The sequence below is a fragment of the Sapajus apella genome, unplaced genomic scaffold (assembly GCF_009761245.1).
Source record: "Sapajus apella isolate SASKATOON/1434 unplaced genomic scaffold, GSC_monkey_1.0 scaffold161, whole genome shotgun sequence".
In the NCBI taxonomy this organism is placed as follows: Eukaryota; Metazoa; Chordata; class Mammalia; order Primates; family Cebidae; genus Sapajus; species Sapajus apella.
Genome location: NW_022437101.1, coordinates 1,217,529 through 1,244,521, shown reverse-complemented (window position 1 = coordinate 1,244,521; position 26,993 = coordinate 1,217,529). Strand labels below are relative to the sequence as shown.

General features: G+C 45.8%; 1 protein-coding gene across 7 annotated transcripts in view; it reads right to left on the bottom strand.

The window, feature by feature from the left end:
- Nucleotides 1–26,993, bottom strand: part of WDFY4 (WDFY family member 4) — a 310,404-nt gene that overhangs the window by 143,407 nt on the left and 140,004 nt on the right. For all 7 annotated transcript variants that reach the window (XM_032266899.1, XM_032266904.1, XM_032266901.1 and 4 more), the window contains 8 exons: nt 23,174–23,338; nt 20,121–20,324; nt 19,374–19,488; nt 18,013–18,170; nt 13,049–13,287; nt 11,254–11,372; nt 9,253–9,438; nt 7,144–7,280 (listed from right to left, as the gene is read on the bottom strand). In XM_032266899.1, the coding sequence (XP_032122790.1) occupies nt 7,144–7,280; nt 9,253–9,438; nt 11,254–11,372; nt 13,049–13,287; nt 18,013–18,170; nt 19,374–19,488; nt 20,121–20,324; nt 23,174–23,338 (1,323 nt within the window). The remainder of the gene's footprint in view (nt 1–7,143; nt 7,281–9,252; nt 9,439–11,253; nt 11,373–13,048; nt 13,288–18,012; nt 18,171–19,373; nt 19,489–20,120; nt 20,325–23,173; nt 23,339–26,993) is intronic.

Here is a 26,993-nt window from a genome sequence, read left to right as displayed (position 1 = left end):
TTTGATATCCTTAGCTCAGCTCTGTTCTACCACTTACTTCCCCTGCATTTCAAAGCCAGTTCTTTCTATTTTCAAAAATCCATTCTCACCCCAGTACTCCCTGGGCTCATGAGCTTTTTATCCCGAGGAAGTGAAATCTGAGGCCTGCACCTGGAGTGCTGCTCAGCTCCTGAACATGGAGACCCCAAGCATTCAACTAGATAGCAGCTGTGTCATCAGCAGAGCTTATTGTCATTCTTCCTGAAACTGCAGCATGGGTTTCTCCAAGCCTCAATGTACCCTCAGCCTCAGCAAGATCCTCCCCTCATTAGCAGGAGACAAACACAATTGTGCCACAAAGCAAGACCAGGTGCCATTCGATCATTCCTGCAATGATGGCTAAAGCCTTGCTGTTCTGCACACTTGCTTTCTCTCTTTTTTTTTTTTGTTGTTGTTGTTGTTGTTGTTGTTGAGACAGAGTCTTGCTCTGTCTACAGGCTGGAGTGCAGTGGCACAATCTCGGCTCACTGCAACCTCTGCCTCCTGGGTTCAAGCGATTCTCCTGCCTAGCTGGGACTGCAGGTGCATACCACCGTGCCCAGCTAATTTTTGCGTTTTTAGTAGACACGGGGTTTCATTATGTTGGCCAGGATGATCTTGATCTCTTGACCTCACGATCTGCCTGCCTTGGCCTCCAAAGTGCTGGGATTACAGGCGTGAGCCACCAAGCCCAGCCTCTCCTCTGCAATTTTTATTTGGGTCCCATGATTTCTTTGAAGAGAAAATAGGTATACAGAAACAGTAATGCATGAAATAATATGAGGTCTGGGATGTTGCTTTAGAATTATTCAGTGCTCAGGGGGAGACTGGGAAGTGATAAGGAGAGAAAAGTGGCCATGAGTTGAAAACTGTGGAAGTCAAGTGATGGATAGATACATGGGGATTCATCACATTATTTTCCTACTTGTGTATATGTTTGAGAATTTCCACAATGATTTTTTAAAAAAGATAATGTGTGAAGTGCTCAGAGGGGATAGTCAAAAACATCATTTCCTTCACCAAGAACCTCAGCCAGAGCTATCCTTAGCAGAGCTGACAGTGAGTTGCTGGCCTCAGTCAGCATCTCGTCCTCTGCCTGGGCAGAGCTGCTCCATGCTGGGGTGGGCTGGCACCTGGTCAGGGAAGGAGCTGATGACAGACCCCAGGCACCCTGCCCACACAACTGTCCTACCTCTGAGGTCTCCAAGACCCCCCATGGTGGGCACTGCTGGTCTCTTTGGGGGTCTCATAAGGCAGCCTTTAGAGGACCCCTGGGGAAAGTGTGGGGCAAACTTCTAATGTTGCCTGCCCTTGCCAGGGCAGACGTAGAATTCCTACAGAAAGGTTGTGTTTTTTTTTTTTTTAATTAAAATGTTTTTCTTTATTGAGCAGCATAGAACATTTCCTTTTCATGGTGATCCAGGGATTTCTCTCCCTTCCTCCCTTTCTTTCCTTCTTTCCTTCTTTCTTTCTTTTTTGAGATGAAGTCTCACTGTCTCCGGGCTGGAGTGCAGTGGCGCAGTCTGGGCTTACTGCAACCTCTGCTTCCTGTGCTCACATGATTCTCCTGCCTTGGAATCCCCCTACACCACCCCAAGTAGCTGGGATTATAGGTACATACCACCACACCTGGCTAATTTTTGTATTTTTAGTAGAGATGGGGTTTCACTATGTTGGCCAGACTGAGGCAGGTGTTTTTGTTTTTGTTTTTGCTTTTAGCAACTCCAGCGGATCACCCTCCTGCTTCTGGTGTCCTCTCATCCCCTTCTGTTAATTCTTACACAGCCCTGACTTCCCTACATGGGCCATTTCAGTTTGCTAATACATGGTTTTGAAAACAGCAACTGGAAGCTTGCTCAGCAATCTCCTAAAGCCATGGAATTGTGGGGAACACAGGGCTCAGCCCTTCTCCATGTGAATCCTGCTCTTCTATAAGCTCCCCAGTCTTTGCTGGCTGGCTGGTGAGTGGGTCTCTCTCCTCTGGTGGGGCCTGCCTGGCCCACTACCTGGGATAATTGTCCACATCTGTACAGTTGATCTTAGGAGGAAAGCAGGCTGAAATCCAGCTCATGCTCTTCGTACATAGGTCAGGGGGCTTCCCAGAGGGGGCTCCCATCCCTTTAAAGGGCTGGAAGTGGCCTTGCACGCTCAACCCCCTTCCTCTGGTTCTTGTTTCTCCCCATTCTTTGCAGAATCCAACAGACCATCTGAAAGTCTCCCACCCCGGGTGCCCTCCCTTCTCAGAGCCAGGCCTGTCCTGGGTGGCCCTCTTTTCTCACCTGTCTCAGCCTCAGTTGAACAGAATTTTCTGTGTGTTATTGATGTTCACTACTCCAACTACAGCTGCTGCAGCCCCCATTATCTCCGACCTGAATCACACTACAGCCGCCCGCCACCCCTGGCTTGGTTCACCACTAGGGGCCCTCACCTGTAATCTCACCTGTTGGAGCAGATGCCAGGCCTCTGTTTAACCTCTTGCCTACAGATAAATGTTGAGTGTCTAGGCTGGCCTGTGGTGCCCCCTGACCTGGCTTTTACCCACCGCCTTGGCCTCTTTCTTACCACCCGAGAAGGCCCCTGGCCTTCTCCCTGCCCGAGAGCCCTCCTCTGCCCGGGCTTTGACCCCGCTCCTCCTCCCAGACTCAGCTCTAGGCATCACCTCCTCCACGGCCCCTTCCTACCCAGCTTCCAGCCTCCTGATTCCTGTGCACATTTTCTGATTGCTAATGCTTTTATATAAACAGATGATGACACACTTTGTATTTTGGAATTCTTTCAATTTGCATAAAAGTTACAAAGATAGTACAGAGAATTTTCGCCTACCCTTCACCTGGTTTCCTGTAAAGTTAATTAACTTCCACATTGCCATGTTGTGTCTGTCAAAACTAAGAAACCAACATTGTTGCTGATGTTCTTTCAACTTGTTTCTAAACAAGGAAGTCTGGAATTGAGCAGGTAAGGGGAGCTGGCCAGCCTGTGCAGCCCAGATTCTCCAGGCAGACGGTAGGCATGAGAAGGTGGCCTACACCCTGAGTTGCCCTTTGGTGGCCTCAAGAGAGCCCAAGTTCCCAATCTCTGTCCAACAAGTTGACACCCGCGGCCTTGTAAAGACGGTGGGTGACTTCACAATGTGCTCCCGCAAGGGACTGTAATGGTGTCAGGGGGAGAAGAAGAAATAACATCTATCAAATCAGCCCTGCCTCAAAGTTTAGCTCACCTGCCAGGAAGAAAACATTTTCTACAAAAAATGAAGATAGGTAAGAGGAATTATGAGTCCTACATCATATGTCTCACTCCAAGGAACAATTTATCAGTGCTATAGGGCTGTCAGCTGCTGACATGATAAGGAATAACACCAAATGAATAATGTTTCCTCCAATACCAACTCCTTTAATTATAAGCCTCTTCTTTCCAGAAGAGAGACAGAAGATGCAGAAACCCCAATTTCATGCACTTGTGCCTGAATAATGTCTCTGTGCTGCTTTTTCCAGATGGCGACCTTCTCACTGGAGGGACTAATGATGTGGGCATATTTAGGGAAAAACCAATAACGGAGTCTTTAACCTTCAACAACAAAAAGCATGTTGTACAAAATGTTCCTTGGGATACATTAGAAAATATCAATTACATTGCTCACTGAGGTGTAATCAGCTGTAATAATCAAAATTAATTTTTAAAAATAATTAAACAGACCCCAGGGCAAATAGTTGATGCTCTTATCCTATGGTATCACAATGTACATATGTACCTGAGAAGTTGTGCCTTCTGTTAGCGACAAAGGCATCTCACGGAGTTGAGTGATGGATGCAGTGTCTGAAAGCTGGTGAGTTTCATCTCAGCAAAAGGAGGGGGAGCGTCTACCCCCTTGCTCTAAGCACTTCCATCTGCATTCTTTAAGGGCCTACCATGTAGCAGGCACGGTGCCCATCCAAGGCTGAGTTACCAGTACAAGATGCTGCTAAGCAAAGATGCAGTTAATTTTAAAGATTAAAACACTGTCCTCTTTGTTTCAAAAATAATGTCTTTTAAAATCTATGAGATAATTTAACGTGTAGAAAGAATAAATGAATCAAATTGAAGGGAAAGTGTGGTCAACGGAGAAGGAAGAAGCCAGGGAGAAGGTATGTGTGTACTTATTTGTATGTGTAGGTGGCTCGGAAATTTAGCCCACTAGTTGTGTGCAATTACAAAAGCTGAACCATGCTTATCTCTCTGAGCTTCCGAGTGTCCAGATCAAAGAGAGAGACATAATCTGTTGCCAAATTTCTGCTCCTCTTGAGTTGCTGAAAGTAGTTCTTCCTGGTTCTGGAAGGTGAGGGAGAGATTCCCGGTGGCTGCCTGGAAGCTGGGGTGACTCTGAGTGATGAGTGACTCCCTCCACTTCAGTCCAGCCACACCGGCCTTGCTGCCCAGCACACACCTAGTTCAGTGCCACTGCCCAACTGTCTTCTCCGCCTAACCCTCTTTCCAAGAACATCTCAAAACTCGTGTTCATCATAAATTCTCTCCTCTGCTCCAATGCACCCTTGCCAAGATGGCTTTGCTGATCTTCTCCATCTAAACAGCCCGGCGGCCCCTCTCTCACCACCCTCCCTGCCTTACCCTACCGGTTTTTTTCCTCATTGCCATCAATTCTCCCAATATTTACAAATTTATTTGTTTATTGTCTGTCTTGACTCCCTAGACTGCAGCTCCATGACAGAAGAGAATATGTCAGTTTTGTTCTCTTCTGTAACCTCAGTGCTCAGAGCAGGGTGCAGTGTAAGTACTCAATAAATGCTTGTTGAATGAACAAGTGAAGAAGACCTCAATGAATGGAGAAGGCAACATCTTCAACAGCCTGCCCTCACCCAAGACAGAGCGGGCTTTGGATATTCTTTCTCCCAGATCTCTCAATGTGAGCCAAGAACAAACTGTTAAAAGCCACTTGGGACACCTACATGGCCCCAAACATGGTCATCTACTCAGGCTTCTTTCAGATGAGCTGTTGCTCAACGCATGTCCCCAGGACTTGGAGGCAGCCGAGCTGTGTCAATGACACTGATTAGAGGGGAAGGTAGAGGGGCAATGGCAAGAGGTAGTGTCAACAGGTGTGAAGGTCCCCATGAGATGAATGCCCATGCCCAGCACCCCAACATCCCTTCCCTAGCTCCCAGCCAGGCTGTCCTCACCTCCTGGGGACAATAGTCAAGGAAGAGAAGCTCCAGGATGAAACCAAGCAAGGAGAAGCTGGACCCCTTCTGTCCCAAGTGGCATTAGTCAGGAGCAGGTATCTGGGCACAAATGGGAGTACTCCAAGTTTTAGGAGTACATATGTCACCTATGGGATGATCTTGATCTTGGCAGAGAGAGCTAGAAGGCCAAACGGAATTTGTAAACAGTCTCCTATTTCTAAAGCATTTACAGTTTCCAAGGGCTTCACATGCTCTACCATAAACAGAGCATAATTCCAGTTGTAAGTTCAGGAATGGAAGCTCTGAGAGGTTCACAAATTCCCTAAGGTCCTCCTCAGCAGCACAAAGACGGGATCCTATGTTCACTCTGACATTTAATGGCTGAAAAGCCCTTAACTTTTTTTTTTTTTTTTCAGATTCAGCTTCCACATTCTTATAACAGAGCTATAATACCTGTGATGCAGCTGTTATAAAATCTGAGTGAGTTACTCACACATTCACGTATTCAATCAGTGAGTCTACCATTAAACTTACCAGACAGTGCCTTTAACAAGTCAGTTCCCTGAGAATGCAGCCTGAATAAGACATGTGCTTTGCCCTCAATTCTCAGCACCAGGTAGGTAGCCAGCCCACCCAGTTCATTTCTGGCCTTCCCTTCTACATCTGAACTCTTTCTATGCCCTGAAGCCTATGAATCCTAAAGCCTGGGAAAAGAAAGCCTCTTTCCTCAGCTGTCTGGTCACTTATAGGCAGTTACAGATTCTGAACTGGTGGGATTTGGGCTCCACCTAATTTCCCAAAGTTCATGAGCCAAGAGCTGGGATTATGTTAACGTGTCTGTCAGCTGTCTACTTCACCTCTCTGGGGAGCCTTCCCAGGTTCCCACAGTTATTTTCCTACTGGGGAGTTAAGTAAACTTCCCAAGGTCTCCTGACCCTACAGTCATGTCCAGCAACAACCACAGTCCACCTCTGAAGAAATCAGTGGCCCTGGCATTAGAATATATCACTGGCATAGAATATATCACAGATCACGCATTTCCAAAAGGACCCCAGCAACATTTCTAGTCCCACATGTTCTTGCAGAACCTCGCCACTCCCCCATGAGAAGGTGGAGTCTATTCCATTCCCTTGAACTTGGGCAGAATGTTTTGGCCATCTTGACGGAGGTGACACTGCATGGTTTCTGAAGCTAGATTATAAAAAGTAATGCAGTTTCTGCCTGGTGAGCTCTCTCTCTCTCTCTCTCTATTATCCTTTGAAACCCTGCCACCATGCTATAAGGTAGCTCAGTTCCCATGAAAGGCCATGTGTAGGTATTCCAGCCAATAGTTGCTGTTAAAGTCTCAGACTAAGGCCAGCAGCAACCACCAGGTATGTGAGTAACTCAGCCTTCCAATAATCCCAGCTGAGGCCCCAGACACTGTGGGGCAGAGATAACCTGTCCACCCACCCACTGTACTCCAAATTCCTCACAACAACGTTCCTGATTGCACATGCACACACACATACACATTGTTGGCGCCAATGAGTTTTAGGAGGATTCAGTTTGCAGTTTTCGAGAAATTGATTAGAAAACCATAACGGGTCTGCCCCACACAGTCAAGGGGGCCCACCCAACACAGTCAAGGTGGTCCATCCCTGTGTCTCCTGGCAATGAAGTCAATGTTTCTGTTCACCTTTGCTGGGCTCACACCCCTCGCTGCTGCTGACTGGTGGGCTAGTGCCATCTGAGTACATCTGATTCCAGTTGACAATGGGAACAAGAAGCCAGCCTAATACCTAGCTACCCTAGACATAGCCTCAACTGGAGAGCTACAGGCATACCCTAAAATGCTCACAAGACGTGGAGTTAGATCATGTACAGTGACAGGCAGCAGAGAGAAGACACAACTCGTGGGATCTGATGCAAAAAACTGATGCTTCTCTAAGGAAAAGGGGTATGGGCTCACCTCTGTCTTGCACTCAGGGTCCTTGGCCTGCCGCCCGGGCATCAGTTTCATGGCTGAGGACAGGCTTCCACTCCACAAAGTGACTTTGCTTTGGTGTGCAACATTTGAACGACTTGCCAGTGACTTCTTCTCAGATGCTGAGGGCAGAGAAGCAAAGAATGTTGGAGGTAAAGTGAGAACATACACTCTTTTCCTTTTTTTTTCTTTGAGATGGAGTCTCGCTCTGTCACCAGGCTGGAGTGCAGTGGCACCATCTCAGCTCACTGCAACCTCTGCCTCCTGGGTTCAAGCATATGCCATCACTACCGGCACGTGCCACCACGCCCAGCTAATTTTTGTATTTTTAGTAGAGACAGGGTTTCACCATGTTGGCCAGGATGGTTTCGATCTCTTGACCTTATGATCCATCCTCCTCAGCCTCCCAAGTGCTGGGATTACAGGTGTGAGCCGCCATGCCCAGCTGCACATACTATTTTCATAGCTAGCTTGGCTTTCAGAGGGCCAACCAGGGCACAAGCCCCCAGTGGTTGCCTCCAAAAAGAGAAACAGCCCAGGCTACAAGCTCACGCTGCCATCTCTGACTCTCCTTTGGCTAAGAAACACGGTAGGCTTTGAGGTCACCAGACTTAGCCTAAACTCCTAGCTCCATGGCTTGTTGACCCACAGTGAGATGTTGAACAGGTTAACTAAAGTTGCTGAGCTTCAGTTTTCTCATCCTGTGAAATGGGGATAACAATATCTGATTGATATGTCATGAAGATTACATAAGATATGTGTCTAAAGACCCTGGAACATAGAAAGTGTTCAATATATGATTATTGGCAAAAAGAGTCATTTGTAAGCTTTACAATTTATTTTACTATTTTATTCCACTGTATGTGCATGGATATGTGTATCCTATTTTATTTTACTTTTCTCTGAGATAGAATCTGACATTTTGACTTCAAATATACATGAAAGTAGATAGGTATTGCTATCATTTGAATGTGTGTTCCCTCCAAAATTCATGTTGAAACTTAATTCCAATTGTGGTTGTACTAAGAAGTGGGATCTTTTGAACAAGGTGATTAAAACATGAGGGTTCTACCTTCATAAATGAATTAGTGTCCTATAGAATCGCTGAATGGCATCATCCCAGGCTCTTTTTGCCCTCTGTCTCTTCCACCATGGGAGAACACAGCATTTCTCCCTTCCAGAGGATACAGCAACAAGGTACCATCTTAGAACAGATGCCAGACACAGCCCTCAGCAGACAACAGATCCGCTGGCACCTTGATCTTGAACTTCCCAGTTTCCAGAACTGAGCAAATAGATTTCTATCATTTGTAAATCACTTAGCCTGTGGTATTTTGTTATAGCAGCATAAATGGACAAAACTGGGGATGTATATACACATTTGCCAGTACTAATTTAGAAAGCCAATTCGAAAGCCATTCTGAGCCACTGGACAGTCTGTGACAATATACATGGAAATAACTAACTCTTGAATCACTGTAAATTTTGTGATTCTGGAAGATGTATAAGTATAGGAGATGTAAGTTGAGAGCAGTGATCACCTTCAAAACAAAATTAAAACTTGATTCTTGCAGCTGCATTGACTAATATGCAAAAATGTTATTTATTAGTGCCAAATACTAATATGGTAAACATGTTGAGTCACTAACAGAATGCAAGGGACATTAATAATTTTGGGATGAAAACTTTTACTTTTTGAAGTGAGGGGACATAAGGAACTTAAACTCAAGGTCATTGCATGACTTAGTGGAAGATTTCAAAGCTGGTAGGTATCAGGGTATCAGGGTAGGACCTAGAACCTCAAGTTCCTGAGTCCAGGCAACAGACTCCACATCTGTCTTTTCCTCTAAGAAATTACTGGAATCTTCTCGCTTGGTTGGCACTTCTGGCCTTGCTTTCACCCAAGGTGACATGTGACATTCATTCATCATGAGGAAAGATACATAAGATTTCAATGATATAAATGCCATCTACTTAAGGGATAAGACAGAGGGTCCAGGTAGGAAAGGCTCTGGGCCCTGAGTGGAAACTTGGGGGAGTCTGGTTCTGTAAGACCCAGGAGTTCCCATTCCCTGGAGCCGAGTGGACAGAGACCTAAGTAATGCTGCCAGGCCTTGAGCATCGTCTCCTCCCAGAGTGGTGTGACTTCTTCAATCTTCACTTCCCTCTCTCCAGGTTTCACAGAGAGATCGATCTTGAAGGCATCCTCCAGTGTCTGCTGCCTCTGTGCCACCAGCTGCTGCCAGAGAGTCTTCACTGTCTTCTGGATGTTGTGCTGGACTAGCAGAGAGAGAACATGGCACATTCAGGATGGCCTCAGTGACCCTCCCAGAGACGGCTGGGAGATGGCATACCATGAATGGTTTTACCCACACCCTTCTCACTTAAGGTCTTAGACATCATCCCAGTTTTGCAAGCTCCAGCCAGAAGCAATCAGTGTGGAGAGCCATAGGCCTGACAACGCTACCAACACCCATGTGAGCTGGCCTTCCTCTACCTCTACCTGCCTGCAAACAAGTCCCGCCTGCCTCACATGTCCAGGACTGGGAAATATCATTTATGAGTGCAGGGAGCCTCACTCCCTACTCCTAATTCTGTTAGATACCAGAGGGACACCTGGTGTGAGCTCTGGGTAGTCAAATAGCTCCACTCAAACAGCTCCTTACAACCTTCCTTTACATGTTGACCTCTCAGGGGAATGGACACCAAGCTCAAGGCTGTCCTGTGGCTCAGGGCTCAGGAAACAGCCAGTCCTCTTTCCTGGACCTTGCTTCTCACTACCCATCCATTTCCTGGAATTGTTTAGGTGTAAGCAGATCTAACAAGCCAACTGTGTCTGCTGTGCCCCACATCCGTAATCCCCTGAACCAAGCCTAAATTTCCTCTGATCTTGGACCAATGAGTCCCCTCTCTGGTAACAGCCCCTAGAGACTGTTTTTCCCATCCTAAGGGGATGGACAGTGCCTAGCCTAGCTCCACCAGCTAAGTCCCAAAGTGTGTACATCCGTGTTGTAATCAACACCATGTCCAACAAACTTTAAAGTCGTAAGATTTTTTAGCATGGCAGCCACCTAACCAGAACATGAAGGTCCTGTATGTACAATCTTTTTTTGAGACGAAGTTTCGCTCTTGTTGCCCAGACTGGAGTTCAGTGGTGTGATCTTGGCTCATTGCAACTGCTGCCTCCTGGTTTCAAGCAATTCTCCTGCTTCAGCCTCCTGAGTAGCTGGGATTATAGGCACATGCCACTATGCCCAGCTAATTATTTGTATTTTTAATAGAGATGGGATTTCACCATGTTGATCAGGCTGGTCTTGAACTCCTGACCTTAGGTGATCCACCCACCTCGGCCTCCCAAAGGGCTGGGGTTACAGGCGTGAACCACTGTGCGTAATACAAGATTGTTGTGTGTACAATCTTGTATCACAACATATCACAAGTTAAGTGGAACAGTCTGCAAACCAGACTGGCAGAAGGAGTGGCAGAGCTTCTGCTTCCTGGACCAAGAGAGAGCGTAATCACTCAAACACATAGAACCGGCTGCCAGAAAAATAACTGCTAATCTCTTTAACTTGATTTGAGATTAGTAAATCCAAGATAAACGTCATTAGACCAAAAGTCTTATAGAGAGTAATTGGTTTATTTACTCCCTTCTCACTTACTAGGGAATGAAGCTGAACAGTAACTAGGTAATGGCTTGAACTAGGTGAGATAGGGTGTGACAGTTTTAATTTACAATAGAGACCCTGGATCAAGCTTCTAGTCAAACCAAGTCCCACAGAGCTTTCTCTTCACCTATACATCCATTTATTCCTTTCCATTTCATTTCTAATATACAAAGACCAATCCAATATTACTTCTACCAGCTTGCCTTGCTATACTAATACATAATTACTCTAGGATTTCCTAAGTCTTCTTCTGGCTTTTTGAAAATGTCATTACTATTATCGGCTTTCTTATTTTGGGAAGGAAGAACTGAAGAATGCACCTCATTCTTCAGTTCTACCTACGCTAGTAGGTACCAATATCCACCCATCACCCCTCACACACACACACACACACACACACACATACACAGTGACAAATAAAATGTACCATCACTCAAACTTGGCATGTCTTCTCTTTTTTCTTTCGATTCTTCATTTGGGGAAAGGAAGACTTGATGGTAAGTAGACATTCTAGGCTTGGGCTCCAATCCAAATCCCTCTGGGTAACTAGTAGATAAGAGATTTTTCATGAAAATCCAATAAACTCCAGTTTCCTTGAGGCCATTCCATTGTTCTTTATTACAAATAATCATCCTCCAATAATTCTCTATATCAATATGGAAAAATAACTTGTCTAATCAATTAAAGCAAACACTTTATAAGAAATTCCACAGTGCCTTTGTTTGGCACTGATTTTATGCTGTCTTGAATGGGGCCAGGGTTGGCTTCATGGGCATGCAACCTGTGCAATTACACAGGGCCCTGTACTAAGAAGGGCCCTGTTTTGGGGCTCTGCTGTCATCATCTTGAAATCTTGGGTATTTTTGGACACAAGCCTCACATTTTAATTTTGCTGTAGGGCTCACCTATGACGTAGCCAGCTCTAAGTGGAGACATGGTGGTTTATACATTAGGCTTCCCATGAACCATGTGTTCTGGGGGGGTCCCCGTTGTATTAATGTACAAGTGGCCATTTTGACACAAAACAAATAGACGCTCAGTAAATGTTCATGGATTGAACTGAAAATGACAAACATGAACAGGAAAATAACCTGACATATGAGAATGCCTATTTTTGAAATTTCTAGAACAAAGTCAATCTTGCTAAACAGAGAGACCTGAGGAGGGTGTTCTCTCAAGCACATGATTCAATTGTCATTCTGCTCCTCTTTACCCGTGCTTTCAGGATGCATAAGGCCTAATTCCTGAAAAAGGAAAAAAAAAAAAAAAAAAAGGAAAAAAAAACCTCCCCAAATTAAACCACATACTGAAAATGGATTCTTTTCTTTTAAACAAAGACAAGTGCCTCCTCTGGTCTAGGAGGGTTCCCGAGGGTTTCCCAAAAGGGTTTTATGGGAAGTCAATGCCAGTGTTTTGCACTGTTCAACAGTCAACACTGCAGGATGTGGGGGACTGTTTTTTTAAGTGATCAAACATAATTTTTGTTAGGATGAATATAATGAAGAATAAGGACAAGAGCAAAGTGTGACATCCCATACTCCTCTCTCCCTCTATGCTTTCACAGCTGTATTCATATGAGAACATATTCACAGGCAGCATGATGCTGAGATACTGGAGAATGTGTTACATTCACACTGACACACACAGAGAGACAGAAAGTGAACATAAGAAAGGAAATCTGACCTATTTCCAAACTTGGGGGTTCAGGAAAGGGACTTAAATCTTAATTTAATAGCTTTATAACTAGCACTTTTATGGATGTCATTTTATATCATACATTGTATGCATATGTAATTTTTTTCTGAAATCAAAATTATTCCCACATTGCATAATACAATATATTATATTTTTATTTTTTTCCACTCTAAGATTGCAATTATCTAATGATAGTGTTTCTGGAATTTGGTTGCATGATAAAATCAATGTGTATATTTAATGTTGGCATTTGCTGCCTCAAACACTAAATTAATGAGGTATCATACAATCTTAGAATTGTGGAACTGGGGTAAATTATTATTTCTTAATGACTTTAGCTGCCGTCACATGGACAGGGATGGGGATGACTTAACATGTTATCAAACATTTCACAAAATATGGAGGACCAGATAAACAAAAGGATGATATCATTTATACAGATCTCAATCCTCAATCAAGTGCCGCTCTAAATCTCTCCTTTCTGCATGGACCACCAGCAGACAAGGAAACAAGGGGGAAGCTCTTACCTTCTCGCATGGAGCAGCAAAAGGCAATGCATGAGACACAGAAGGAAGCTGACGTTGGAATTGTAGGTGGCAAAGACGACATCCCAGTGCTCTTGCAGAAAGCCCAGGATACTGAGAAGGCTGAGGCATTCAGAGAGGGACTGCTGGGGCTTGGACAGGCAATAAAGAATGACTTTATTTAAACTGCTGTATAAAGCACTGAGGACAGTGTCCCTTTGAGAAGAGCCAGTCTCAATGACCTGTCATTAAAAACAAAACAAAACAAAACAAAACATATATATACATACTTGTTAGTGCTTTGCAATTTTAGACACAGATCCAGTTTACTACAAAAATAATATAATCAAAAAGTGACATGGCTTACTGCCCAAAGTAATTAACAGACTCAGTGCTATTCCCATTAAACTACCATTAACATTCTTCAGAGTATTAAACAATTTTAAAATTCATATGGAACCAAAAAAGAGCCCATATAGCCAAGACACAATCCTAAGCCAAAAGAACAAAGCTGGAGACATCATGCTACCTGACTTCAAACTATACTACAAGACTATAGTAACCAAACGATGTACTGTTTTTGTACAGTACTGATATAAAAACAGACACATAGACCAATAGAACCGGATAGAGAACTCAGAAATAAGACCACACATCTACAACCATCTGATCTTTGACAAACCTAACAAAAACAAGCAATGGGGAAAGAATTCCCTATTTAATAGATGGTGCTGGGAGAACTGGCTAGACATATGCAGAAAATTGAAACTGGACCCCTTCCTTATACCTTACACAAAAATTAACTCAAGGTGGATTAAAGACTTAAATGTAACACCCAAAACTATAAAACCTCTAGAAGAAATTCTAGGCGATACCATTCAGGACATATGCATTGGCGACAATTTCATAATCAAAACATCAAAAGCAATGGCAACAAAAGCAAAAATTGACAATGGGATCTAGTTAAACTAAAGAGCTTCTCCACAGCAAAAGAAACTATCATTAGAGCAAAAAGGCAATCTAGAGAGTGGGAGAAAAATTTTGCAATCTACTCATCTGACAAAGGTCTAATATCCAGAATCTACAGGGAACTTAAACACATTTATTAAAAAAAAAAAAATTAAAAACTGGACAAAGGACATGAAGAGACACTTTTCCAAAGAAGACATTCATGTGGCCAACAAATATATGAAAAAAAGTGCAACATCACTGATCATTAGAGAAATGCAAATCAAAGCCACAATGAGGTACCATCTCATGCCAATAAGAACGGTGATTATTAAAAAGCCAAGAAACAACAGATGGGGTGAGGGTGCAGAGCAATAGGAACGCTTTTACACTGTTGGGAATGTGAATTGGTTCTACCATTGTGGAAGATGATGTGGTGATTCCTTAAAGATCTAGATCTAGAAATACCATTTGACCCAGCAACCCCATTACTGGGTATATACCCAAAGGAATATATATTATTCTGTTACAAAGATACATGCACATGTATGTTCATTGCAGCACTATTCACAAAGACATGGAATCAATCCAAATGCCCATGAATGATAGACTGGATAAAGAAAATGTGGCTTATTTATACCATGGAATACTATGCAGCCATAAAAAGGAATCAGCTCATGTTCTTTGCAGGGACATGGATGGAGATGGAAGCCATTATCCTCAGCAAACTAACGCAAGAACAGAAAACTAAATAACACGTGTTCTCACTTATAAGTGTGAGCTGAACAATGAGAACACATGGACACAGGAAGGAAAACAACACATACTGGGGCATGTCGGTGGGTGTGGGGAAAGGGAGAGTATTAGGAAAAATAGCTAATTCATGCTCAGCTTAATACCTGGGTGATGGGTTGATAGGTGAAGCAAACAACCACGACACACATTTACCTCTGTAACAAACCTGCACATCCTGCACATGTACCCCAGAACTTAAAATAAAAATAAAAGTAAAAGTGATATGGCTGGGTATGGTGGCTCACAGCTGTAATACTAGCACTTTGGGAGGCCAACGTAAGAAGATCTCTTGAGGACAGGTGTTCAAGACCAGCCTGGGCAGCAACACAGTAAGACTCTGTCTCTCTAAAAAGTTTTTAAAAATATGATCCAGGCAAGGTGGTACATGTCTGTAGTCCTAGCTACTTGGGAGGCTGAGATGGGAGGATTGCTTGAGCCCAGGATTTTGAGGCTGCAGTGAGCTAGGATCATGCCACTGCACTCCAATCTGGATGACAAGGCAGGACCTTGTCCCTTAAAAAAAGAATTAACATGACCTGAAATTCAAATAGGACTAGTTTCCTCTACTTTCAAGCCTCTATTTAAGGAAATGGTCAATCAGGGCTATGCAGAATTTGGGCAAAAAGTTGTGTTAGAAAAAGCTAAAAGTTTATTAGAGTCATATTATGAAAAAAAGATTCGGTGACCTGAGATTTCTGACATACTAGCAACGTGATTGTCATTCAATGTATGAGAACATGCTATTAGCAGTATCTAATTTAAAAAATAGATATGTATAATTATTAATAGTTACCATAGAATTCTTACAGTATTCTAGGAGTATGGGATTACACGCGTGAGCCACTGCACCCAGCCAGAATCTGAGCTTAACCCTCACAGAGCTGACAAGGGCTATTTCTCCTCTCTTGGCGTTGTCCCTGAAGGTATTATGCTAAGCATTTGCATAGATTTACATATATTGCCTGTTTGTCATAAAAATACCACAGACGCTAAGTTAACCCACTGCCGGGATAAGAGGCTAAGGGTCAGAGAACTGGGTGGTTCAGCCAGGGTCAAATGCACACTGGACACAAGCCATGCTCTTAACCACCATATCATCTACCAGGGATGTGTCCAGCAGGTTTTAGTTCAAGAGAAACTTAGAGGGAGAGGCAGAAGACTGATTTGTAGCCTTAGCACAGACTGGTCCATATATCTCCAAACATCTGTTTGGCTTCTATGAAAAGAATTCATAATACAAAGAGTATGCACAAAGATTTTCAGTCTGATAGAAAATGAATTTGTTATAGGCTACTCCCATAGAATTTCACGGGTAACACAATGTGTCTGCTTATGAAGTGAAGTTCTATTTAAACCTGTTAGGATGTGGGATTCATTTCTTTATCATGGTCCTCTCCTGCTCCTCAGATGGGTCAGGACTCTGAAACTGAGGTTAAGAGGGGCAGACATCACAGAGAGTAAGCAGGAGAGGAGGCCAGTGGTTATGTGGGGAGCTGAGCCCTCAGGCCTGGTCCCCCTTAAGGCACAGTGGATTCTTCTCACAGAAGCCAAACAGATGTTTGGAGATGTATGGACCAGTCTGTGCCAAGGCTACAAATCAGTCTTCTGCCTCTACCTCTAAGTTTTTCTTGAACTAAAATCTGCTGGACTCATCTCTGGTAGATGATATGGTGGTTAAGAGTGTGGCTCAAGTGTCCAGTGTGTGTTTGACCCTTGCTGAGCCACTCAGCCTCTCTGACCTTAGCCAGGGTCACCTATGTTTGGGATATTAGCTGGGAGTCCATGGTTTAGTCATAGGGGGCTCAGCAGCTTCTTTCCATTTGCAACACAACTTAACAAGAATCTGATTTTTTTTTTTTTTTTGAGACAGAGTCTCACTCTATGGCTCAGGCTGGAGTGCAGTGGCGTGATCTTGGCTCACTGCAACCTCTGTCACACTGATTCAAGCAATTCTCTTGCCTCAGCCTCCCAAGTAGCTGGGATTACAGGCGCCTGCCAACACACCTGGCTAACTTTTGTATTTTTAGTAGAGACAGGATTTCACCATCTTGGCCAGGCTGGTCTTGAACTCCTGACCTCGTGATTCACCTTCCTCGGCCTCCCAAAGTGCTGGGATTACAGGCATGAACCACTGTGGCCGGGCCAGAATTTGATTTTAACCCTCACAGAGCTGACAAGGGCTATTTCTTCTCTCTTGGAGTTGTTCCTGAAGAAGCCTCTGAATTCAAGTCTTTCCAGGTTTGCCAGGACCTGAGCATCAGAGAAGTAAAGATGGCTCTAGAAATTATGCGGAGGCCCAGTCCTGAGGTCTGTGGGTGACTGCAGTCAGAAGGGTGCTGAGAGCCAATTTCACTCTCTGTGAGATGTAAAGAGGAAGAAGAGTGGTCCTCCTGGGTTCTGTTGCAGAGGGCATGCCTAGGACTGCTGGCAGGAGCTGCTCGAGGTAGATCCCAGCTTGGTAAGAGACAGTTCTTTCCAAGAATCACAGACATCTCCCTGGGAGGGACAACTTGAACTTTAGCGGACTCTCTATCACAGGGAGGGTTTGAGCAAAGGTCGTATGGAGGTTTGTCAGGAAACGTTTCTAGCTTGTAATGGGGCTGAGATCAAAAAAGGTCTCTTTCTATGCTAGAATGTTGAGATGGTATGATTCTCTCATGCACCTACATTCAACAGTGGCCCTATAGACATTCATTTGTACAGGTAGGTATGTATGTGTATCTGTTTATCTGGAAAGAAAGGGCACAAGCAAGAATAAAAAGACAAGGTTAAAATAGATGCCTGCCTCCACTGCAGGAAGGCACAAATACGACAGACAGAGTGAGTACGAAGGAAGAAAATAAAATTGATCTTGCGGAGACAAAAGGCCTTTGTGGCCCTTTCTTAGCTGCGGAAGCATAACAACAATTAAGGTCAAATCAACAATTATAATAAAAACTCAAAGGGGAGAAAGCGGAGTCTAGGAGTTTAGAGAGTTCAGGTGCAAGTGCAGAGAGCTGAGGCTTCCAATCCCTGAGACTGGGCTTGAGTGGCCTGAGGTGAGAGCCCTGCCAAGCATGCAGCAGCCTCCAGGTATTACCTGGGCCTAAAGGGCCTCCTCCTTCCTCCCACCTGGCTCAGATTCGGCTCCAGGGAGGGAGGCAGATGCAACGGGACCAACTAGACAACAGCCAGGAGCACATCATTCAGATCCACACGGAACACAGTCAGTGAGCAGCTCTTACCACCGTGATGTGCTCCAGGATGAAGAGGAGGATGTGCTTGGGGTCTGCTGAGAACATCCTGCTGTACAGCTTCTCCACCAGCTTCTGGGTGAAGCAGGAGATGTTGGCGAGTGAAGGGGCAAAAGTGGCTTCTGAACTTGGTTGAGGCTCTTTGCCATCTGTGGAGTGAGGGGACAGGCAGAGATGAGAGTCTAAACGGACTTCTCTCCGTGGCAGTCCCCAAGTCCCTTGTAGTTACTAACTGCATCTTACGCACCTCTGTTTAACCCCATTGCGCCAAAAATGGAGTCTTGTACTGAGGAGGTGCCCAACACACACACATTAATCAAAGTGAATAGATTGTGAGTAATCTGGTCAGTGATATAAACCAAGTGGTGAGAAGGCAAGCAAGGGGAAGCATTTCTTCCTGTGGCTTCTGGGAGGAGGATGGGGAGAATGTGCTGTCTGAGACAAATGAGCAAGTATCGTGATGACCGGAGCCCTGCTGCTACACTAGGCAGAGGATAAAGCCATCCTGTCAATATCCGTCTATGCTCACCAACACAGCAGGCACTGTGCTCAGCCATGTGTGTGATGATCTCAGCTAACCCCTAGCACAACCCTGTGAGTTCGCCATGACTGTCGTCCTCACTCACAGGTCCAGGCACCTGCCTGGAGTCACATGGCTGTCCAGTGGCAGAGCCAAATCCAGAACTGGCGTTGCCAAGTGCACACTTCACCACCCTGCTACTCTCCCACATTCCAGTCTCTCCATGAGAAAGATCATGAAATCAGCGTTTCTAAGTGGGAAGAAAGAAGTCCAGAGGAGGACTCATATCACTAGGAATTCCTGTGGTTTGGGAACCACAGAAAAGGCTTTTGTCTAAGCTTGTTGAAAAGGTACACTGCCTTGGAACCAAGGTTTTTGAATGAAGCTTCAATTTTAAGCTCTGAAGGGGCATGGCAGGGTCTTCACCCAGGTTCATTGTTTAAGGAACATTGGCTGTGCGCCTATTCTGTACCCAGGCAGAATACTAAGGATGGAAGGTTAAATTCCAGCATCTTGGCTTCCCTTATGGGAAGCAAGGGGAAGCAATTTCTACTGAGGCTACAGGAGAGCCAATTTTTGCTCAGAGGACAAAAGGACTTTCTGTCTGCAAGTGGCACAGCAATGACAGGGGTGTCATGGAGAGTAGCAAGCACCCCTCCACTGGGCCCCAAGGCAGGGGCCAGCGAGTTCTTGTTGATGATGCCTGGAGGGACTGAGGCCAGGTGGAGGCAGCATCCCACAGCTGGGGTTAGCCCCTGGCGGGCATGCTGGTGTCATCCCAACTGTCAGCAGCCTCGTGTCTTGAATGGGGAGGACAAGTTGCCCCACTCACCTTTGAGCATCACTGTGTCGCCTCCACTTATCTTGTGGAATATTTCCATGGTGGAAAGCAGGACCTCAGACTGGAAGTCTCGTTTCTGTTGGCTGGTGGCATGGTCTGGAGAAGCCTGGAAGTACCACCCTGGACTGAGAGCGCAGCCACAGGGCCATGATGTCCACCCAGTGTCCGCTGCCTCCCTAACCTGGCTGGGATACCTGTGCCACTTCTGCCAGCAGTGTGAGCTGCTCACAACTGCCCTTTCTCTGGGGCATCACCCTCTCCTGACCGAGCTGCCTCGTCCAGAAGGCAATGCCCACTTCCTGGGATGAGGAGGAAAGTGGGGGGAGCCCATGGCCCATGGTCACCTGTCAGGTGCCACAGGAGGGGCCAGCTCTGAGAGGAAGAGAGCACTCCAGAGCCTCCCTTGGGCCAGGCTCCAGCTGGGACCACTTCTGGGCTAGCTTCACCTCCTGCCCCTCTGCCTTCCTCCCTCCTTCTCCTGAGAACACACCCCCTCCAACCCACTGGCCAATAACTCACTTCCACAAAACTCCTGCCTCAGGCTCTGCTTCCAGGGACCTTACGCTCACTCCTCTATCACCTGTTGCTCTTTGGGGGCCCATGGTTCACATATTCCCCTTCACTCCCATTGCTGTGGCCCCCAGGCCCTTGGTCTCCCTGGGTGCATCCTGCCCTCACAGTGCCTGTATACTTGCAGCCGCCACAGCACATGGCCCAATGTCACCTTTTCCAACCCACCTCCAGGAGCACCTCCAGGAGCAGCCACTGCTTGGGGCTGGAGGTTCCAAGCAGGAGCTCCCTCAAGAGGAGCTGCATGAACTCCCTCAGCTGCCTCTGGGCAGGATGTGCCTTGGCCGGAGCTTGGAGGCCCTCCACTGTGCTGTCGCCTTCAGCCGCGGCCTCAGGACTGCTGGCGTTCCGGGCGGACTCAGCCCCAGGCCCCTCAAAGACAAGAGAACCCCAGCATGAGCGGCCTGCCCTGCCTCAAGCTCTTTCCCACCACCCTGTGCCGTGTGCTTGGCAGGATTATTGTCACACCCAGTGACATGTAGGGAAATTGAGGCTCCACACAGGAAAGCCACTCGCCCAGGGTCCAGCTGCTCATAAGCTGACCTGCTACAGTTTGAGGACATGAGATGCCCACTACACTGTTGCACAAAGAAGCTAAACCACAGAGTCAGAATGTTATCTGCAATGTTCATGATGAACCCCAGAATGTGCCAGGGGCAAGCTGCTTCATGCCTGGAAGCCACGGCTCCCCATCAGTTAAATAGAGACAATAAAAACCATCTGACATGGGATCTGTGATAATGACATGAGAGACTACAGACACGGCAAGGCCTGGCCCCTTGTAGATGGTCAGAGAGAGTTGGTGTCCACCTTGTGATGGGACCCCACCTCTACTTCCTGCCCAGGCTCTGCTGATGCCCACAGACAGGATCCTCAGGTGAGAACGGTGGAGAAGTGGGACTCCGAAGTCCTTTCCTTTAATTCCTGAAGCGCTCTGGCATCCGCTTTCTCATTTTATATTTATAAAATGCTGGGTGATCAATGAGACAGGGGTCATTACCCCAGATACATCCAGTAGGACACAGAGATGCTGGAGGCTGAGTGATGCGCCCAAGGACACACGGCCAGGGACTCCTGACTCCCGGCCCGTGAACTTCTCCTGCGCGTTCATCTGTTAGCACCTCCCTTTGCTCATTCATAAAATTAATGCAGCCATTCTTAATTAAGCCATAAAATGAATTTAATGGCACCTAGGGAGGTGGTGACTGCATTAATTAGCTCCATGCGGCCTTGATTGGAAAGATGCCATATAAATTCACAGCAACTCCAAGCCTTTGGCCACCAGCCTTCTGCATGAAGAGAGTCTGGCGTGTTTTCTGTACAACAAAGGACTTGGCAGATCTGACTTGGAGCTGAGAAAGGCAAGGATAGCTGGGAGGTGCACCTTGGAATTAGAACCAGGAGCCCTAAGACAAAGGCTGACCTGTGGTCAGCTAGGGATGTGGCTCTCGGCCAGACCCTCCCCCAGAGTCATATCCCTGGGAACCACTGACCATGGGGAGCAGGAGTCCTGGGTCAGAGTGTGCAGCTGGGCTGCCGGCAGGGGCACTCAGCTGGAACCCCAACTCAGCAGATGGCGAGCCTGGCTCTCGGGCTTGGGGGCTGAGCTGGGCATCTGGGTAGAGAATGTTAGGCTGCTGGACCCCTGCAGAAAACCTGCCAGGGGAAGTGTCAAGGGGCCGCCTATAGGCTCGCCCTTGCTCTCTGCCTGGCCAGGCTGCCTGTGCCTCTGGCTGAAGGTCCTATCCCACCGCTCTCCTGCAACCAGCAGTGCATTCCTTCACCTTTGGTTTCTTTGCTTTTCACCTTACTTTTTTCGTAAGTTACCTTACTTTCTATGAATTTGTCAAACTATTTCAAAGCTGTTATCTTTTTGTGAAACTTCTGGTCTTTATATTTAGTCTTTTTATTAAAACTAATTACTCTTAAATTTTATTTGGCCATTTAATTTTATTTTAAACTGACTGTAATATAAAGACAAGGCTTTGGGGTAAGAGAGTGAGACTTAAACCCTGTCCCTGTCACTTGTTAATCCTGTGAAGTTCAGTACATTTCCTTCTTGCAATCATCTGGGAGATGGGTTTTGTGACCCTCCCTAAGCCTGAAGGAAACTGGTGAGCACTGCTTCACCTCTCTGAATCTCAGCTTCGTCTTACAGACACCACCTTGGTCAGGTGGCAGTTCAGGTTCTATAAAGCACCAGTTTCAGGAGACGGAGGCCGTCACCATGGGTATTCTTCTGGAAAAGATGAGCTAAGAGAACACATTGCTCATTCATTTGGGCATTTAGCAAATGTTTATGGAGCAACCACGCCAGGCTTTGCATTGCACTTGGCATGGATTATAACCCCCCTATGTAGCATGGTTCGTCTTTCAAATGCGCTGCTTTAGCTACAGTTAGCAACTTGCAGGCAGACACAGTTAGCTCGCTTGCCTTCCCTGCGTCTCCACTTCCTAATCCACCAGAGTGAGGGTGGCCACGTGAATTTCTGCCCTTCCTCCTTCCATATCTGACCTTTTTGCTCAGTCTTTACCTCGTGCTTGCCTCTCAGCTCCCAAGTGCTCTTAGCCTACCTGAATCCCACACGGTCCTGATCCAGTCAACCCTTGATCTACTGGGCCTGGCTCCAGGCCTCAAACTCACATGTCTTCCCATAGCCCCTTCTGTAACCACCAGAGCATATGACCCAAGACCTCATCCTTTAATCAGGCTCTGCCCTCCCCTCCCTTGGCTCATCGGGCTGTAAGCTGGGCCTCTGCAAACCCACGGCCTGGAAGGACACACAAGCCATGGCCCAGAGGCCTGCAAGTGGGACGAGGGTCCTGGGAGCAAGACACCTTGCAGAACGCCCTCCCAGGACCACCCCCGACCCCGTGTGGTGCACAGCAGCAGGCTTCCTGGATCCTGGAATGGCAGTCACTGTCTCCCCTTGTCAGTGCCTGTGGATGCCGCAGAGAATGGACTTTATCTGCCATCAGCTTCTCGTTACTGAGATTCTTAACAGCTCAAAAAATTATTGAATCTCAGAGCTGAAAATGACCTCGAACCGTATCTCAGCCAAAACAGGAAGATTACCCAAGCTTCTCATGCCATGTTCCCCTCAGGATCCCTTAAAATGTATTATAATTTTAGGGGAGTGGGAGGGATTTAGCCCTTTGCCCTTGAAGGATGGTGACACTCACACCTACTCTCTCTTGGGTGGGGCAGCAGTGTGTCCTACCTTTTGGACTCCCAGGGAGAAGGTGGCTGTGGCCAAGGTCTGGAGGAACTCCGGGGCTCGCCATGCTGGGTCTTGGGGGTAGGTGCGGTGCACGAGGCTGAGGAACTGCAGCACGCTGGCCGGAAACGTCTGTGCCCAGGCGCCATCCTCAGAACCTACAGGGGGCTGAGGCACACTTCATGAGAGGTGGTGCAGGCCAGCATGATAGGGGTTGCCTCACTAACCAGGGGAGCTGAGGTCTAGGGAGAAGACTCCTTCCTGAGACTTTCAACAAGATACATGATTTAAGACTGCAGATAAGCACCAGATGCCAGTGTCAACTGGGGAGGGGTTCAATATGTGCAGATGTCATAAGGGCTTTGTATATATGCCTCTTCTCACCCCACAGCAACCCTCTGAAGTAGGGTCTATGCTTACCCCTATTTTACAGGTAGAAAAACAGAGGCCCAGAAAGATCATCCAGTGGGTAAGAGTCTGAGCCATGAACTGAACCCAGAAAATTTGGCTCTCAAGCCTGTCTATCTCTGTGTGATTAAACATGGCACTTGTGTTCAAGGAACTTTCCTGTCAGGGGTAACCTCCACCTTCCCTAGCCCAGCACTGATGTTCCCACCTATAAACTTTGCCAGGGCCAATATCTGGGCACAACTTGTCTTGAGCTGGTATGGCTGAAGGAGCTTCTTCTCTACCAGCTGGGGGTCTGGATGGATCTTAGTGCATTGAGCAGGTACCCAGCACCCTGAGGAGGCCTGGGCACCAGTTTGCCCATGTACACTGTAACGTGGGCTTGACCACATGGCAGAGCCTCCACCCTGAATCCTGCCTGAACCCTAGTGCTTTCTGGAGCCCACTCCCTTGCCCAACCTTGCCCAGCCAGTCTGTCCAGAGACTGATACTAGCCCCAGTGTGTCCAGCTGCTGACTGAGGTCCTGTAGTCTTGAGTTGATACCCTGGCACCTCAAAATTGACCAGCCTTAACCTCGGTGTTATTCCCTGCACAGTCACACCAATACTTAGGCTGAGTGATTCTCGGCTAACTCCTGTAGCCACTGTGGGTGGACATCAGGCTCTCCTTTAGTGAGGCCAGTTGCTCATCCTCAGCCCATCCCATCAATGTTGTCTTCATTTCCTCACCAGCCTGTGTTCAGTCCCGGCCCAGGGTATTTGAGTTAGAATGCCCTGTTCACCAATTAGCTATTGAGTGCCTGCACTGTGACTCACACTGGAAAACACAAATCTAAACGTACAAAGAAAGGTAATATGCACGGCACCATTAGCATCACATTTCCAGGATCTCACGAGGGTTTGCTATGGGCTGGAGCCGGCAGGCAGACAGAAACTGTTTCTGAAGCCATTTGCACCGGCGTTTTCTACTAGTTTCTTGCAGTACAATTTTAAATTTAGAGGAAGCGGTGAGAAATAGGACTGCCTGGGTGAATCTGTCAAGAGTTAACCTCCCACTTACTAACCATGAAGCTTTGGGCCAGCTCTTTAACCTCTCCACGCCTTGGGCTCCAACTCTGTAAGACAAAGGCTATAATACGGCCTATTCCAGAAGGTTATTGTGAGGATTACAGGAGACACTTTATTGACTTGAGCTTATTTTCACAGTGACTAGCGTGGGGTAAACAGAATAAGCTGGAGGAAGAGGTCATATCCGGAGGACATGGACTTTTGGAAGAGGAATTTGGAATTGATGTGGCAAGCAACAGAAATCCTCTGAAGGTTCTTAGCCACGGCCACAGCCAGGAATGTGGCACTGAGGCTGGACACACAGGCCTTCACCGTGCCCGTGCCTGTGACCTTGCTTGGGTGAGTTAACCCTTCCCCAGTTGACACTAGTGTCTGGGGCTGATCTGCAGTCTTAAATAATGTATCTTGTTGAAAGTCTCAGGAAGGGGTCTTCTCAAAGATAAAAAATATACAGATCACATGGTCTGAGCAGGGCAAAAGCAAAACTAGAAATGGAGAACGAAAGTTTAAAAACCAAAAATCTCCACTGCATGAACATCAAAAAATGTGAACCAAAGCGACCTTCAAAACTGCAATTGCTGTAATCCCAGCTACTCAGGAGGCTGAGGCAGAAGAATTGCCTGAATCCAGGAGGTGGAGGTCGTGGTGAGACGAGATCGCGCCTTTGCATTCCAGCCTGGGTAACAAGAGCAAAACTCCATCTAAAAAAAAAAAAAAAAAAAAAAAAAAAAAAAAAAACTGCAATTGCAGAAATTCCAGAACACAACAAAAAATGAAGATGCCCAAATCAAAATCTTAGAAATTGACAGAAAAAAAAAATCAGGAGACTGATAAATGTACCCAAGAGCTAGTTGTTTATATAAATCCATAGCCTTCAACTCCCTAAGTCACAAGAGAGGCTGAGAAGGAGAGAACAGGACACAAACTGAGAATAGGAAGGGTGCAACAATCACACAGAAAATGACATGAGTTAAAGGAGACCATTTGTGCAAATTAAATGAATGGGAAATTTTTTTTAAGTATCAATTAACTGAACTAGGTCGTGAAGATATTTAAAAGCCTAAACAAGCCAGTAATAATGGGACAAATTTAGGCCCAGGCACTTTCATAAGACCAATTAAAATAATACAAAAATCATGAATTTAACATCTTGTTGAATACAAAGAAAAGACAGAAGTCTTTTTTTATATAAGATTAGCATAATGCTGATGTCAAAACGTGAAAAATATATAACCAGAAAACTGTAAGCTTATATCATTTATAAGCATGCATGAAATCATAAATAAAATATTTACAAACAGAATAAGGACACCGTGACTAAATGAAGTTTTTGCAAGAATGCAAAGAAATCTATTTAATCATATGATTATGTAATTAATCATAGGAAACTGGCTGAAAGAAAAAAAAGCACAGGATTATCTAATTGTGTGCTAAAAGAGTATTTAATAACAATAAAAACACTTCTGAGCCTGGCCAACGTGGTGAAACCCCGTCTCTACAAAAATACAAAATTTAGCCAGGCATGGTGGTGCCTGCCTGTGGTCTCAGCTACTCAGGTGGCTGAGGTGGGAGGATCATTCGAGCCTGGGAAGCAGAGGCTACAGTGAGCTGAAATGACACCACTGCACTCCACCCTGTGCGACAGACCAACACCTGGTCTCAAAAAAGAAAAAAAAAAAAATCTGTCTCAGAAAGGATAAAAAGTGGGATCTCTACTTTCTCAGCATAATTACACACACCAAGAAAAACTGGCAAAAGATATAGCCAGGCAAATGACAGGAAAATAGACAGAGAGGAAAATAAAGATAGCTAATAAACATATGAAAAATGGTTTCAGCCTCAGTAATAATAAATGCAAAAGAACTCAACTATGAAGCCATCATCAGTCTGGTCATGCTGTTGAGGCTGTAAGGATGGGACTGAGCCCTTCTGTACAAGATATAGAGTTAGATGTTCACTGGTGGGATGTGTGTGCATAATGGCTAATGCAATCTTTCTGAGAAGTGCATCCAGAAGAAAATGCGTGAAGGTACACTTTAACCTGCTATACCACATCCCAGAATACACACTAAGGAGGTCATCAAGACAGAAAGAAAGATATTTGTTTTAAAAAGTTCATTACAAACATAACAACAAACACTCTGTAAAACAACATAAATTTATATTACAAATATAAATGATTCTCATATTTTTTTACTTCATTTGGATGAAAAGATGTCCACAAATATTGAGGAAAAAAGACAAAAGGGGTGCATATGGTCTCATTCTCTGTGAGGATACGGTCGAATCTTGGATAAGTGTCTGGGAAGATTCAACCAAAATTCACAGTGCTCATTTCTGGGTGGGT